The sequence below is a fragment of the Austrofundulus limnaeus genome, unplaced genomic scaffold, assembly GCF_001266775.1.
Source record: "Austrofundulus limnaeus strain Quisiro unplaced genomic scaffold, Austrofundulus_limnaeus-1.0 Scaffold305, whole genome shotgun sequence".
Classification (NCBI taxonomy): Eukaryota; Metazoa; Chordata; class Actinopteri; order Cyprinodontiformes; family Rivulidae; genus Austrofundulus; species Austrofundulus limnaeus.
This window is the reverse complement of record NW_013952707.1, coordinates 312390-324415: the sequence shown is the minus strand read 5'-3', so window position 1 is coordinate 324415 and position 12026 is coordinate 312390. Positions and strand designations below refer to the sequence as shown.

The 12026-nt window shown below is 36.4% G+C and overlaps 1 protein-coding gene across 1 annotated transcript in view; it reads right to left on the bottom strand.

Annotated features, from left to right (window-relative positions):
• The window catches only part of cybb (cytochrome b-245, beta polypeptide (chronic granulomatous disease)), a 38627-nt gene extending 26780 nt beyond the window's left edge, over nt 1-11847 (bottom strand). Inside the window, exons 1-7 of the mRNA XM_014021767.1 lie at nt 11751-11847; nt 11544-11656; nt 11406-11464; nt 10077-10169; nt 5267-5377; nt 5100-5184; nt 2805-2953 (exon numbers count right to left, since the gene is read on the bottom strand). Coding sequence (XP_013877221.1) covers nt 2805-2953; nt 5100-5184; nt 5267-5377; nt 10077-10169; nt 11406-11464; nt 11544-11631 — 585 coding nt within the window. The 5' untranslated portion in view covers nt 11632-11656; nt 11751-11847. The remainder of the gene's footprint in view (nt 1-2804; nt 2954-5099; nt 5185-5266; nt 5378-10076; nt 10170-11405; nt 11465-11543; nt 11657-11750) is intronic.
• Nucleotides 11848-12026: the final 179 nt, after the last annotated feature.

Sequence of the window (12026 nt, the reverse complement as noted above, 5' to 3'; positions counted from 1 at the left end):
CAATCGGATCAGAATAATCGGAACGGGCTGTTTACATGATGCATTTTTATTCCGAACGGCCGTTAAATCTGATTACTTTTGTCCTTGTAAATGTAGCAGACAGACAACAATTACATTCATAGTATTACAACTAAAACCGTTTTTGACGCCGCCACCGCAGTTTGTCCTTCATGAGCCTTCGTAGACAAGATGGCGGTGCAAGATGGTGGCTGCCTGTGTGGTGACCCGCTGCCCCCTCAGCCTGGAACAATGTACAGAAGGATCTAAAATTGTCAACACTAATCTCTCTTAGATCCTTCTTGTCGACCCTCTCTGATACCATTAAAAAGTTTGATTTGTGCCAATGTTTTCTAGTCACTAATTGTACGTAGTGATCTCTCATCTGACTTCTTGTTTTTGAGTTTTTACTATTTTGTTGATTATGTAATCAAAAGTGTTTGACTGAATAATGTTACGATATTCAGTTATAAGAAATGAAAACCATTAGGATTTAATTTGGGAATTACTTTGATCTGTATGTCTAAATGACTGAACGTCTTCACCTTTTTTATAACAACTTGTATTTTGAATTGTGTTATACTTTACTGCAATGTGAATCTTAACTCTGATATACTCTGTGACGTGTCGTGCGGACCTCTTGACCAGGTCACTCTTGCAAAAGAGATCTTGATCTCAATGGGTTTTCCACCTGGTTAAATAAAGGTTATTGATTGATTGATTGAAAATAATATTAGCATTTATTTTTTTTGTACGGTAATATTGATATATAATATAATGCATATTGTTTATTTAGTAAATTCTAGTAGTTCAGAAAATTTGATATTTTTTTTGTAAAATTTAAAAGAATAATTAAATAAATGTTACTACACCCAAAAATCCTTTTTTTCTGTAAAGGAATTGTCGTTGAGTAAAAGACTGTCTACAATCACATTAACAAGATCTGATGTCTTACATCTTGCTGAAGTTTGACTAAATCTTTAGACCAATTTATTAAGAACCGTTTCCTTTTTATTCTCCAACTGATCTAAAAATAGCAGAAGTGGGCAGAGCCTCAGATAATTGCCTTGACAATCAGATGATTTGAGGTTCACTGGCTGGTCTAGCCTTTTTCTTTTTCATTATTCATCATAGTCATTTCTAATAGCCTGTTAGCAAAATAGCCTACTTGTCAGATTTGAATCAGATTTAGAAAGTAATCATTAGATGCAGTCTACAACTTACTTGACTGCTGGGAGTCATCCTAATTCAAGATGGCTGCTCCAGCTGAATGCACTAAGTTGTTGCACCTTTAATATTTCTTCAGAAAATATTTTAGTTCTCAGTTACACACAGCTGGTTAGTGTGTGGGTGATCAGTTAGCTTCTTCTTTGCTTCTTTTTTAATCACCCCACTTCAGGTCATGGCTGTTGATTAACTTCCCTTTTTCTTTTTTTTTTTACCAAACGCCTGTTTTGACATCCTGTACTTCCCCCTTGTTGCGGTGATTGAGACAAACACTTGTTGACTTTGAGGTTAGTTACTTAGAAGTTTAGAAAGTATGTAAGAAATTAGACCTCAGCTGCATCAAACAGCAAATGAGGACTTTATTCCAGAAAAGAGCTACAGGGGTACTTTAATAATGTTTAGTTTCAAACACAAATTGCATAAACTACAGGAAATTAGGACATTTGTTAGATATTTTGGTGAACGTTTAAAAATGGTTATGTTTGTCAAAACATAGCCTCAGATTTAGTAAAATATCATAGCAGAAAGCAGTTCTTGAATAGTAACTTCAACCATCTGTTGTTCCTGAAAGCAGGATCAACAGACTTGGATCACAGTGGTTTGGTGACAAAAAAAAAAAAAAAAACAGTCTGACCTGTAATTTGTGTACTTTTGAAGAACATGAGGAAGACATAAACTTATCTTTAAAGCAGAAGTTTTAAACACACGTAAAGGGGAACTTCTGATTACTTCAGTATTGTTTCTGGATTTAGAAACTAACAGTCAGGATTTCACAAAGTTTAGCAACACCAGAATGAAGCACACACTAAAAGCTGCTGGGTAAAACCCGTCTGCACTGGGTCAACTCTGGTTTGCTTGAACTCATTCAGTTTGGGCTTTCTACTCAAAAATTAGATTAAAATTACTACTTTATTAAATTAAAGCTACTTCAAAGTTAAGTTAAAAAGAAAAACTCAAAATCTGTGTTAATAATTCAGCTTGTGATGCTAGATAGCTGATGCTAGCAGTTATTAATGTGAGATACCTACACATTATTTTAAGAAACCATTCTCAACATTTTGTGAAAATTATTAGAAAAGTCATCCAGCCATCAGTCTGCTTTCACCTGTTTTTTCTTTTTTTTTTTGGTTACTGCAGAGTTGGTGCCTTAGCCACTGCTCGAGTTCTCAAGTCCATCACAGATGCAAACAACCGTTCACAACTAGGGACAATTTAGAGTTGCTAATTTATCTAACATTCATTTTTTCAGTTTGTGGGAGGAAACCAGAGTACTTGAAGGAAAGCCGCATGTGCACAAGGAGAACATATAAGTTAATAAATCAACCAACTAATGAAAAAAAATTCATTCTGATTTAGCAATATGATGATGCATCCAATTTGATAATTAATATTGGCAAAAACAATCCTCATAACTTGGTATCATATTGCTATCAAATCAGACTGACATCACGAACCTGCAGCCTTCTTGCTGTCAAGCAACAGCTCACAGCTCTGCCACAGTTTTAGTTCCAATTTCTTTAAAGAGCAGAGCGAGTGTGATGTTGTGAAAGTAAGGTTGGTATTCTGGACCAACGACTCACCGTCTCGTTGCTCCTGATGGGATTCAGGAAGGAGGCGTTGTCCCCGGTGCCGATTTCAGACAAGACGAAGGGCAGGTAGCTGCTGTTGCGGTTCAGCTGTGCGTCCATGAAAAACTCAAAGTTAAACAGATGTGCGATAATATGCACAGCTGGGGGGAAAAAAGGGAAAAACAGTTATGACAAAGAAACTGGGTTTAATTTTCAGTAAACTCTGAGCTTTAATTTTTTGGTGTTTGCATCTTAATGGGTTCTTAAAGCCTTTTTTTACTTAAAGTTTATAACAAAATTAAAAAGAACCAACAGAGATTCAGCTTAGATACATTTTTACAACGTGAAGAGAAATAAAAACAAGAATTTAGCTCATTTTTGCTATTGTTGTTCTCCTTTTAGCTGTTTGCCACTGTTCTGTCTTATAGATTTTAGCTACCATTTTGTTCCTTTTAGCTGTCAGATTAGTTTGATTCATTTTAGCTCATCGTCTTGTTTTAAGTTTAGTAACTCAGCTTTACCACCCATATGTTTGGATTGGTTCTTTTTTATTACACGCTGGCATGAAGGGAGGGTGAAAATGTAATCATGTGCATTCTTCTATTTGTTCAACAGTATGAGTCTTATGTTGAATTTACAAAAATGAGTCGCTTTCACACACTTATTATTTTATAATCATACTTCAGTTTTTAAAGAACACAAAATGTGTGTTATTTTTAAGGTGGAGACCACAGCCACCTAAACAAACACCAAACTGACCATACCTCTGAGGATTGTACAGATATTGAGCTAAAGTTTGGTGGTAACTGAGACTGATCTCTAACACACTGAGCTCTAATAGATCACACATTTTTGTTTAAAACTTCAAAGCAGCTTAAATGTATTCATTCATTTTATATAATTAAAGGGGCTATATCATGTAAAATCAACTTTTTTGAGTTTTAAATCATGTTATAATGTTATACTTGCATAAAAAACATGCCCAGAGTCTTGCTTTGACTCATTCATGCATGTTTGAGAAATCCTGTGGTGTCCTGAGGCAGCCTAGCCTGGTTTAAACCAGACCCTGTCCTTCACTTTGCTTCGTACAAGGGTCTGGACTTGATGCATAGAGAATCGATTTCTTGCAGGAGGCGTGGCCTCTGCTGAAGTTTAAAATGACTGGATCAGTTGGCTGCGGCGTATGTCGCTGTGAAGGAGGCTAAGCTAAGAAGCTAACCGGAAATCGCGTGTGCTGTAAACAACTCTACTGAGAGGAGAGAAGTACAGAGCCGAACGAGACGACTGTAAATGAGAGCTGCTGCTTTGTCAGACAAATTTATTTTAATTTGGAAGCCTTATCAACACAGACTGGCTTCATTCACTTCCTCCACTGCCGTATGCTAAAATAACTAGCAGACACTGCGCAGAACAACGACGTCATTCAAAACTCCACCTTCTGTTCTCTGATTGGCCCAGGTAAAATAAACTACAAGCAGACACTGCACAGAAAATTGACGTTCTGTTCTCTGATTGGCCCGGCTAAAAATCTGCCAGAAGAAATCCTTGTCTATGGGATAAGTTCCAGATGGAGCAGTGAAGGGAAACTAGAGTTGAGCGGAGCTGCGTAGGAAGGCAAGGGACAGGCTAGGTGCAGCCATGCAGGGGAGCAAAAACGACTGGTTGGGACTAGAACCGCCTTTTAGGACCAGCTCCGCCTCTTAGCTGTGTCTCCAAGCCGAGCTTCCTCATCACGGAGCACACCTCCCCACTCCCCACACACCCCGCCCATGACTCCTGCAGGTTCTCGGCAGCAACAAATCAAACAACTGGTGAAACTGAAAGTGAAACTGAAACTGTCTGCTGAGCTCCTAACACTACTTCTCACTCAGTGAAGCTCTTTTTCAGATTCAAAATACCTTTGAGGACATGTATTTTCAGATGCCAAGTAAACGGCATCATAGCACACCCCCACCCCACCCCCGGTGTGCTGAAATGGGCGAGACAGAAGCAGAAGGTGGTTCTTAAAGAGACAGAGGCCAATTTCAAGGCGTTTAAAAGAGGAACTGATGAGAAGATAAGTTTATTTTCTATGTAAACATAAAAACAGCATTTTAAAAACAACTAAAGGTGACAGATACTTTATTATGGTATAGTATTTAAATATATGCCTGAGAAACACATAATATTGCCCCTTGAAGATTTTGACTTCTCTGGAGTATTCCTTGTCTCAAGTTGAACAAATGTTCATTAAAGTTTTTAAATGGACAAAACTTGCTTTGTAGAATTTGTAAAATCATTTAAAAATGTGTTGATTTTATTTGTTACCTGTATGGAAGGCGATCATGTAAGCCACCAGTTTATGGAAGGTGAGGTTTCGATCCAGTTGGCGAGCTGCGGTCCGACTGCAGTACTGAAGGTAAAAGTTACATTCATGAACTGATCCAATGGGCGAAACATGAAGCTAAAACCAACCTGAGTGAATTTGGTTTTACCTGGATGGAACCTCGAAGGAAGGAGAGCAGGTTTCTACAGACTGGCAGCAGGATCAGCAGGCAGTTAAAGTTGAGGCAGGCAGCAGGAGCTCTAGCCCAGGGCAAGGCTTGCTGAAAACAAGAAATGTTTGTGACAGATGTTTACAGAAATAAGCAAAATGATTACACCTGACATTGTGACATCATTTTGCCTCTTTAAAGCACTCTCTGCAAAGTCTGGAATTAAACATGAAGAATTTGTATTTTCTGCTTGAATTAAGTGTGATGCTGAGCGCTGAATGACTTTAACCTTTTAACCTGCGGGCCCAACCCTAACACAAATGAAATGAAGAATTGCTCTTTGGAGTAAATTCACAAACCAAGTCTCTATGTAAAGCTATCAATCTGAACTTTTAACTTCAGCAGTCATAATTGTTAAACTGTAACAAATATTTAGTTAAGCATTATTACTTTTTTATATTTCCAAAGCTGCATATATTGAATATAAGGTAACTTCATTGGCTACACAGCTGTGGTGTGAGCAGTGTTGAACAAAGTACCTCAAAGTAATTCTTTAGTTGAAGTACAAGTATCTTAACATAAACTTACTTTGGTAAAAGTTCAAGTGTCTTCTAAGATTATTACTTGAATAAACGTTTTAAAGTGTCTAATTTTATTTTGTACTGAAGTATCAAAACAACATTTCTGACATGAAATGTACTGAAAAGTATTAAAAGTAAAAGCACTGAATAAAAATGAGCGGTTAGATTTTTAAAAATTCGTTTATTGGGAGGTGATCCCCACAACAACAACAACAAAAACCCATTTTTCTAAAGGTGTGCAGCTGTGATGGATTGTGTACAAACTAATACAGTTTCAGAATATTTTATGTATTTATACTTCTCATCCAACCATGATTAAACTCACTCTATCCAGGATAATTTCTTTTAACAATAACGAGCCAGAATGAAACTTTTTTTCTACATCTTACCATTTTAAAAGATGTAAGAAGTAGAAAGTACAGATAATTGTTTAAGGAGTAGAAGTAAAAAGTAGGATGAAAAATAATAACATAAGTAAAGTACAGATAATCAAAATTTCTACTGAAGCATAATAACAAAGTATTTGTACTTAGTTACTTTACAACTTAGGGTGTCAGAATGAAGCTAAGAGCTGATTGGATGATTCTAGTTGTTTGAACAGTCTATTATGTTTATAATAACAGTCTATAATGCAAAGTCCCTGGTAGGTTATAAAGAGGCAGGAAGTAACCACAAGCTGGGAATGTACTGTGGACAGTACATTGAGGTTAAGGGGTTAAAGCAAGAAAGAAAAAAAATGTAGCTCAAAGCTAAAACAGCAAAAGATTAGAAATTAATAAGTAAATAATGGTAACAAAACAAAACAAAAAGCAGAAGGACATATAATTGATTAACCATGACGTCATTTTGAACAGTGTTCCTTTGAGAGATAGACATTGTTGGAGTCCGATTATATAAAAATGTTCTGTTTTTAACTGTTCAAAGGTAACCCACACTTATTATTATTATTATTATTATTATTATTATTATTATTATTATTAATATTATTATTATTAATATTATTATTATATGCTTTTGTTTATGTTTAATCCAAAAAGTGTACCTTCATGGTTCAATGTGAACAGTTAATTTTTCATAGTAGCCTATTTACAAGATACCAGTGAACCCCGTAACTGAGTGAAACAGATTTTTTACTGTGTTCCTGAACGTGACATTACTCAGACTCCTTCTTCAGCAAAGGCGTGGGATGAGAGAGGAGCCAGTTTAGTTACTGAGAGTTGAGCTTTAAGTAAAATACAGCTTTTTGGACAAATACAACTACAGTCACCTGTGACTTACAGCTGCAACATATAAGAATAAGAATTATGTCATGCCTGCTGTAAGTGACTGAAGTGTGTCAATCATTCCTTTATTAAAATAAAATAAAATAAATTCAAACTTTTTTTTTCAAACTTGTTCATGTTAACAATCAGCAGTCTCTGCATGGAAATGACTGCAATAATTGTCTTGACCCCAAGCATTTTTATTTTTTTCAAATTACCCAAGCTCTATATCACAAAATGAATTTTTACACTAAATTTACCTTTACAATTCGAGATGGTCATTACAGCAAAGTCAACATAGTAGACACAAAAAAAGGCTGTAACTGTTATTTCTCAACAAAATCTAATTTTAGTCTAAACTTGTGGCAGACATGCATAACAACAAGAAATAACAGGCCGTTGTATAAATGAAAAATGCCAGTTTCACTTCTGCTGAGGTGAAACCAGCTGGTCCTGAATCAGTGAAAGCAGCCGTGACCAAAAACCTAAAGCTGCACATCAATTTGTGACAGTTTTCTTCTAAATACATTTGTTTGATTTCTGGAGGAGGACTGAGGTCGTCTGACATGTCAGCTGAATAAAAGTTGATATGTCAACAAAGGTGTTTCAGTTCAGGATTAATAATATTTAGTCTTAGACAGTTTGACATTTCGGTAAGTTTAAAGTAATAAAATGTTACAATTTTCAAAGGTGCTAATGGAGAAACAATAGGAGAACTCTTACTATTTGTCTGTTATCTCTGTTTCTGTCTCATTAAAAAAACTACTCACCAAAACATAAGTCTCAATCAGGAATGGGGAGTTTTGACTTTTTATAATGGTTTATTGTATATCAGGGGTGTCAAAGTCGTTTTCACCAAGTAACCGTTATGGTTTCCCTCAAAGAGACAGCTGTAAGAAACTTTGACATTTTCCCCTTAACTTGAAAATGTAAGGCAGCCATTCACTTTAAGTGAATCAACTAGTTTGTCTGTTGTCTTGAATTCTGAACTTTCTCACTTTCTCACAGGGAATTCATGCATAATCAACATGCATTATGAGAGATGTTTATGATCAATGTTGGCTTCAAAGCAGCTTTTTTTGAGACATTAAAATGGGGCTATTTAATTAAATTTCTCAAGGGGACTCAGTTACTTAAAGCCAACAGTCCAGGTGCAGGACAAGTATTATCTTTGAAATTTGTTTATTTTGTTTAATTGAATCGTACATTTAAAGTTGACCATTAAAACTATTTTCACATTAAAGTAAGTTAAAAAACAAAAACATTTTTGGGGAGGAGGAGGGGGGCCTTCGGCCGGCCAGTTCGACATAGACGAATTGGGCAAATTATTGAAAAAAAACAACAACTTGAAAGCAGAAACATTGTTTAGAGTTCAAACCAGTGACAAAGTTAAACTTTAAAAGACTTTAATTTTATGTAACTTTTTGAAAACAACTCTTCCTATTCCCACAAACCTTTACACTTCCTCTACAATGTATATATCAAATTTAGATATTTTAGTCTTCTTTAACCCAATCGGTCTCATTGCTAATTGACTTTTGTTTTTCTCTCAAATCCCTGCAAAGTTGTGTGTGCACACCCAAGGCACTAACTGCAGAGTTACACTCAGAATTGAACTAGAACTCAAGGCAGGGCTCTAAGACTAACTTTTTGCACTGGTTGCACCGGTGTGCCAAACATTTTTCTTAGGTGCACCAGCACAAAAGTTAGGTGCACTCAAATTTTCAACTACATCACATTTAACATTAGAGTTTTACAGGTTATTTTTTTAATCACTGTTCATTAAGGCAACATTAACTCAAAAATAATTAGTTAACAATCTAGTAAACATAATGTTCTTTATTTGAACCAGAATTGTAGACATTTAACTTACTGACAAGTATTTAAAGTGATTCTATAAAATTCTAAGAGCAAATGTTTAAGGGCTGAACATCTTATAACATATTAAACATTTCACGGTTAAATTTTTTAGACACATGTCCCTCAGATGGACAACTCCTGTAGTTTGGCCCTCTGGATCTTTGGCCTTAGATAAACCAGAATGATGAACAGAGAATAATAATTTATAACAGAAATATTACTGATATTTATTAAAAAGTTGTGCAGATTTTTTTTTTAAATAATAACACATAAAAGTCAGCAATTTCAGCATTAGTTCACTCTTAATAGCTTATATTATTTCACTTAAATATCTAATACGTCTAGTTTTATCCTCCTGAGACCCAGAAGAACCTATTTCAGATACCTGGACTGTAACTGTGGTGAAGTTGAGGTGGTGGTGGGGGTGGGGGATAAAAAACATACGGTTGTTTCACTATGCGTGCGCGCAGGTGTTTGTGTACAGGTTTTTGCTTCATGGTGGGTACAATTATTGACCATTTCCCCGGTACACACAGCCTGGTGAGGTTAGGGTTTGGGTCAGGTGTGTAGTCTACCAGGGAGGTTATGGTTGGCTATAGAATTGACAGGGAAATGAATGGAAGCCAATGAAAAGTCCCCATGAGGATAGAACAACAGACGTGTGTGCGGGAGGTGAGGAGCGGAGCCCGCGAGCAGAGTGCTGTGTTATTAGAGATGAGACGTCGGTGGGCGACCATTGATACTGCTGGATTATTTTTTATGAAACATGGAAACTTTTTTTTTCAGCGGGTGACCGCTCCCCCTTCCCCTCGGTCGCACCGGTGCGACCTGACATTTTTTTAGTCGCACTATTAGGAAATCTGGACGCATTTGTGACCAAATTGGTCGCACTCTAGAGCCCTGTAAGGGACTTTTGAAACTGTATCTCCTACAAAAAACTGCAGAATTAAAAAAAAAATCACATTTGTGACCATCAGAGCCTTCTTCGCAATTCAAGATTTTATTCAGTAAGGTATAGTTTTCAGACAGTAACTGTTTGCTTGAGGCTTACAGTGTTGCCAAGGGATGAAAGAGTAAATGCACCAATAAGTCTCAGGTTGGACTCACCCCCAGCAGCACCCGGGTGTAGAACCAGCGCTCCACTAGAAAAGCCCTGTAGAATTGGACAAACAGGTAGGCGTTGATTCCCAGCCAGACCAGCTGCAAAAATAATAGTAAAAAAGATTATTCAACATAGCATCAGTTAAGAAAAGGAAAATGATCCTAATATGATTTTAGTATTAGAACTGAGGCACAAATATCAGTATGATACATGTTAACTGGCAACAGGTCAGAAAGAGGACTCGTATAAGGGTGTCTCTCAGAAGCAGTGATGGGCTCTGCCCACCGGAGAAAACCTGTCTAAAATAATAGTTGAACAATTTCATGATAAATACATCTACAGTTCATAATTTCGTTAACAGATTTGAATAATCTGGAGAAATGTCTGAGCTCACAGAACAAGGCCGTAGTCAATATCACTATCTGAGGCCACTGCAGTAAAAACAAGTCTGATTCTGACTCTTCTTCAAATCATGGTAAACATAATTCACTGTAGTGTTCACAAATGCTGTTTAAAGCTCTGTCATACTAAGAAAAAGCCTAATGTGAACACCATCCAGAAATGTTGCTGTTGTTCTCTGAACCAAAGCTTTAAAAGTTTAAATGCACTGAAGCGAAGTGGAAAACCAAATTCAGTTTTGAGTTTCTTATGGAAACCATGGACAGCATGTCTGTACTAAATAAGGGACAGAGAACATCCAGCTTGTTATCAAATCAAAATCCAGCCTCTCTGATGGTATGGGGGTGCATTAGTGCCTCTGACAAAAGTAGCTAAAACATCTAGAAAGGCATCATCAATTAAAAACATCTACTTCTATCCATCCAAAACCCCAACAAAGAACAGCTGTAATCTTACACAGGTCAATCATTTTTACCTCTAAATCATCTGAAAGATTCTGCCTCTCTACAACGCTATTTTTAGAATGAGTACTCACCTGTTGACAGTTAGCCTAATTATTTACAGTTTATTATAAACAAATTACAAAGATTTTATAGAATAAAGTTCTACTCAGTGATGAAAGTTTTATTGTGGATGTGGTTTGGTTTACTCCAAGTGAAGCTGAGAAAAACCACTAAAGGAAACTTTTGGTTATATTATGTTATCATCACCCCCCATCCCTCTATATTAAAGAGGTCAAAATGAGTGAATCATTTACAAACCAAAAAATAAATAAATAAAAATTTAATTGACTGAATTTTATAGACCCTAAGGGGTCCATGTAAGAATATCCCTAAAGTCATGATATTTTCATTTTTGGAGAAAATTATCCCAGACTGAACCCATTTTAAATCATGCTGAAACTCCTACGTGCACCAGATGATGAATCTACTCACAATAACAAAAATGGAGAGTCCTTCATTGGCAGCAAAGTTCCCCATGATGAGACGAGTTTCTTTAGAGAGGAGGTTAAAGTGAAGAGGCAGAACGAGGAGAATGAAGAGCGCTTTGGCCTTGTCTGCTTTTATACTCACTGTTTGAAGATAAAGAGGAAGTACTTCTTTTTTTCCCCTTTTTTAATGTGAAGCCTGACGGCTTAACATAGATGATCCAGTGAGTCATGAAGGGTCAAAAAGAGCTTCTGAGGCTTTTAATTAGAACAAAAAAGTTTTAATTAGAAAAGTATGCACTGTGTGTGAAATTACTGTGTGAATGCTGAGTGAGTTAAATTATCCATCCACCTGTTTTTTTTGTTTTGTTTTTACAGATTTTTCTTTCCAAGGGGGTGCCTATCTCCCATCTCTGAACCATAGACTTGAATATAGACCAGAGTCCCGCCCGTACCGTCCACTGGTAACGTCTGTGACAGCATGGAGGAGCAGAAACAGAGACATAAAAGGGCAACATCTCACAGTCTCCATAGAAACTAATAGATAAACAGCAGCTGAACTGGATCTGTTTCACAGATTATCTGTCATGTTTTTACAATAAATTAATAATTATGTTAATTCCATTCA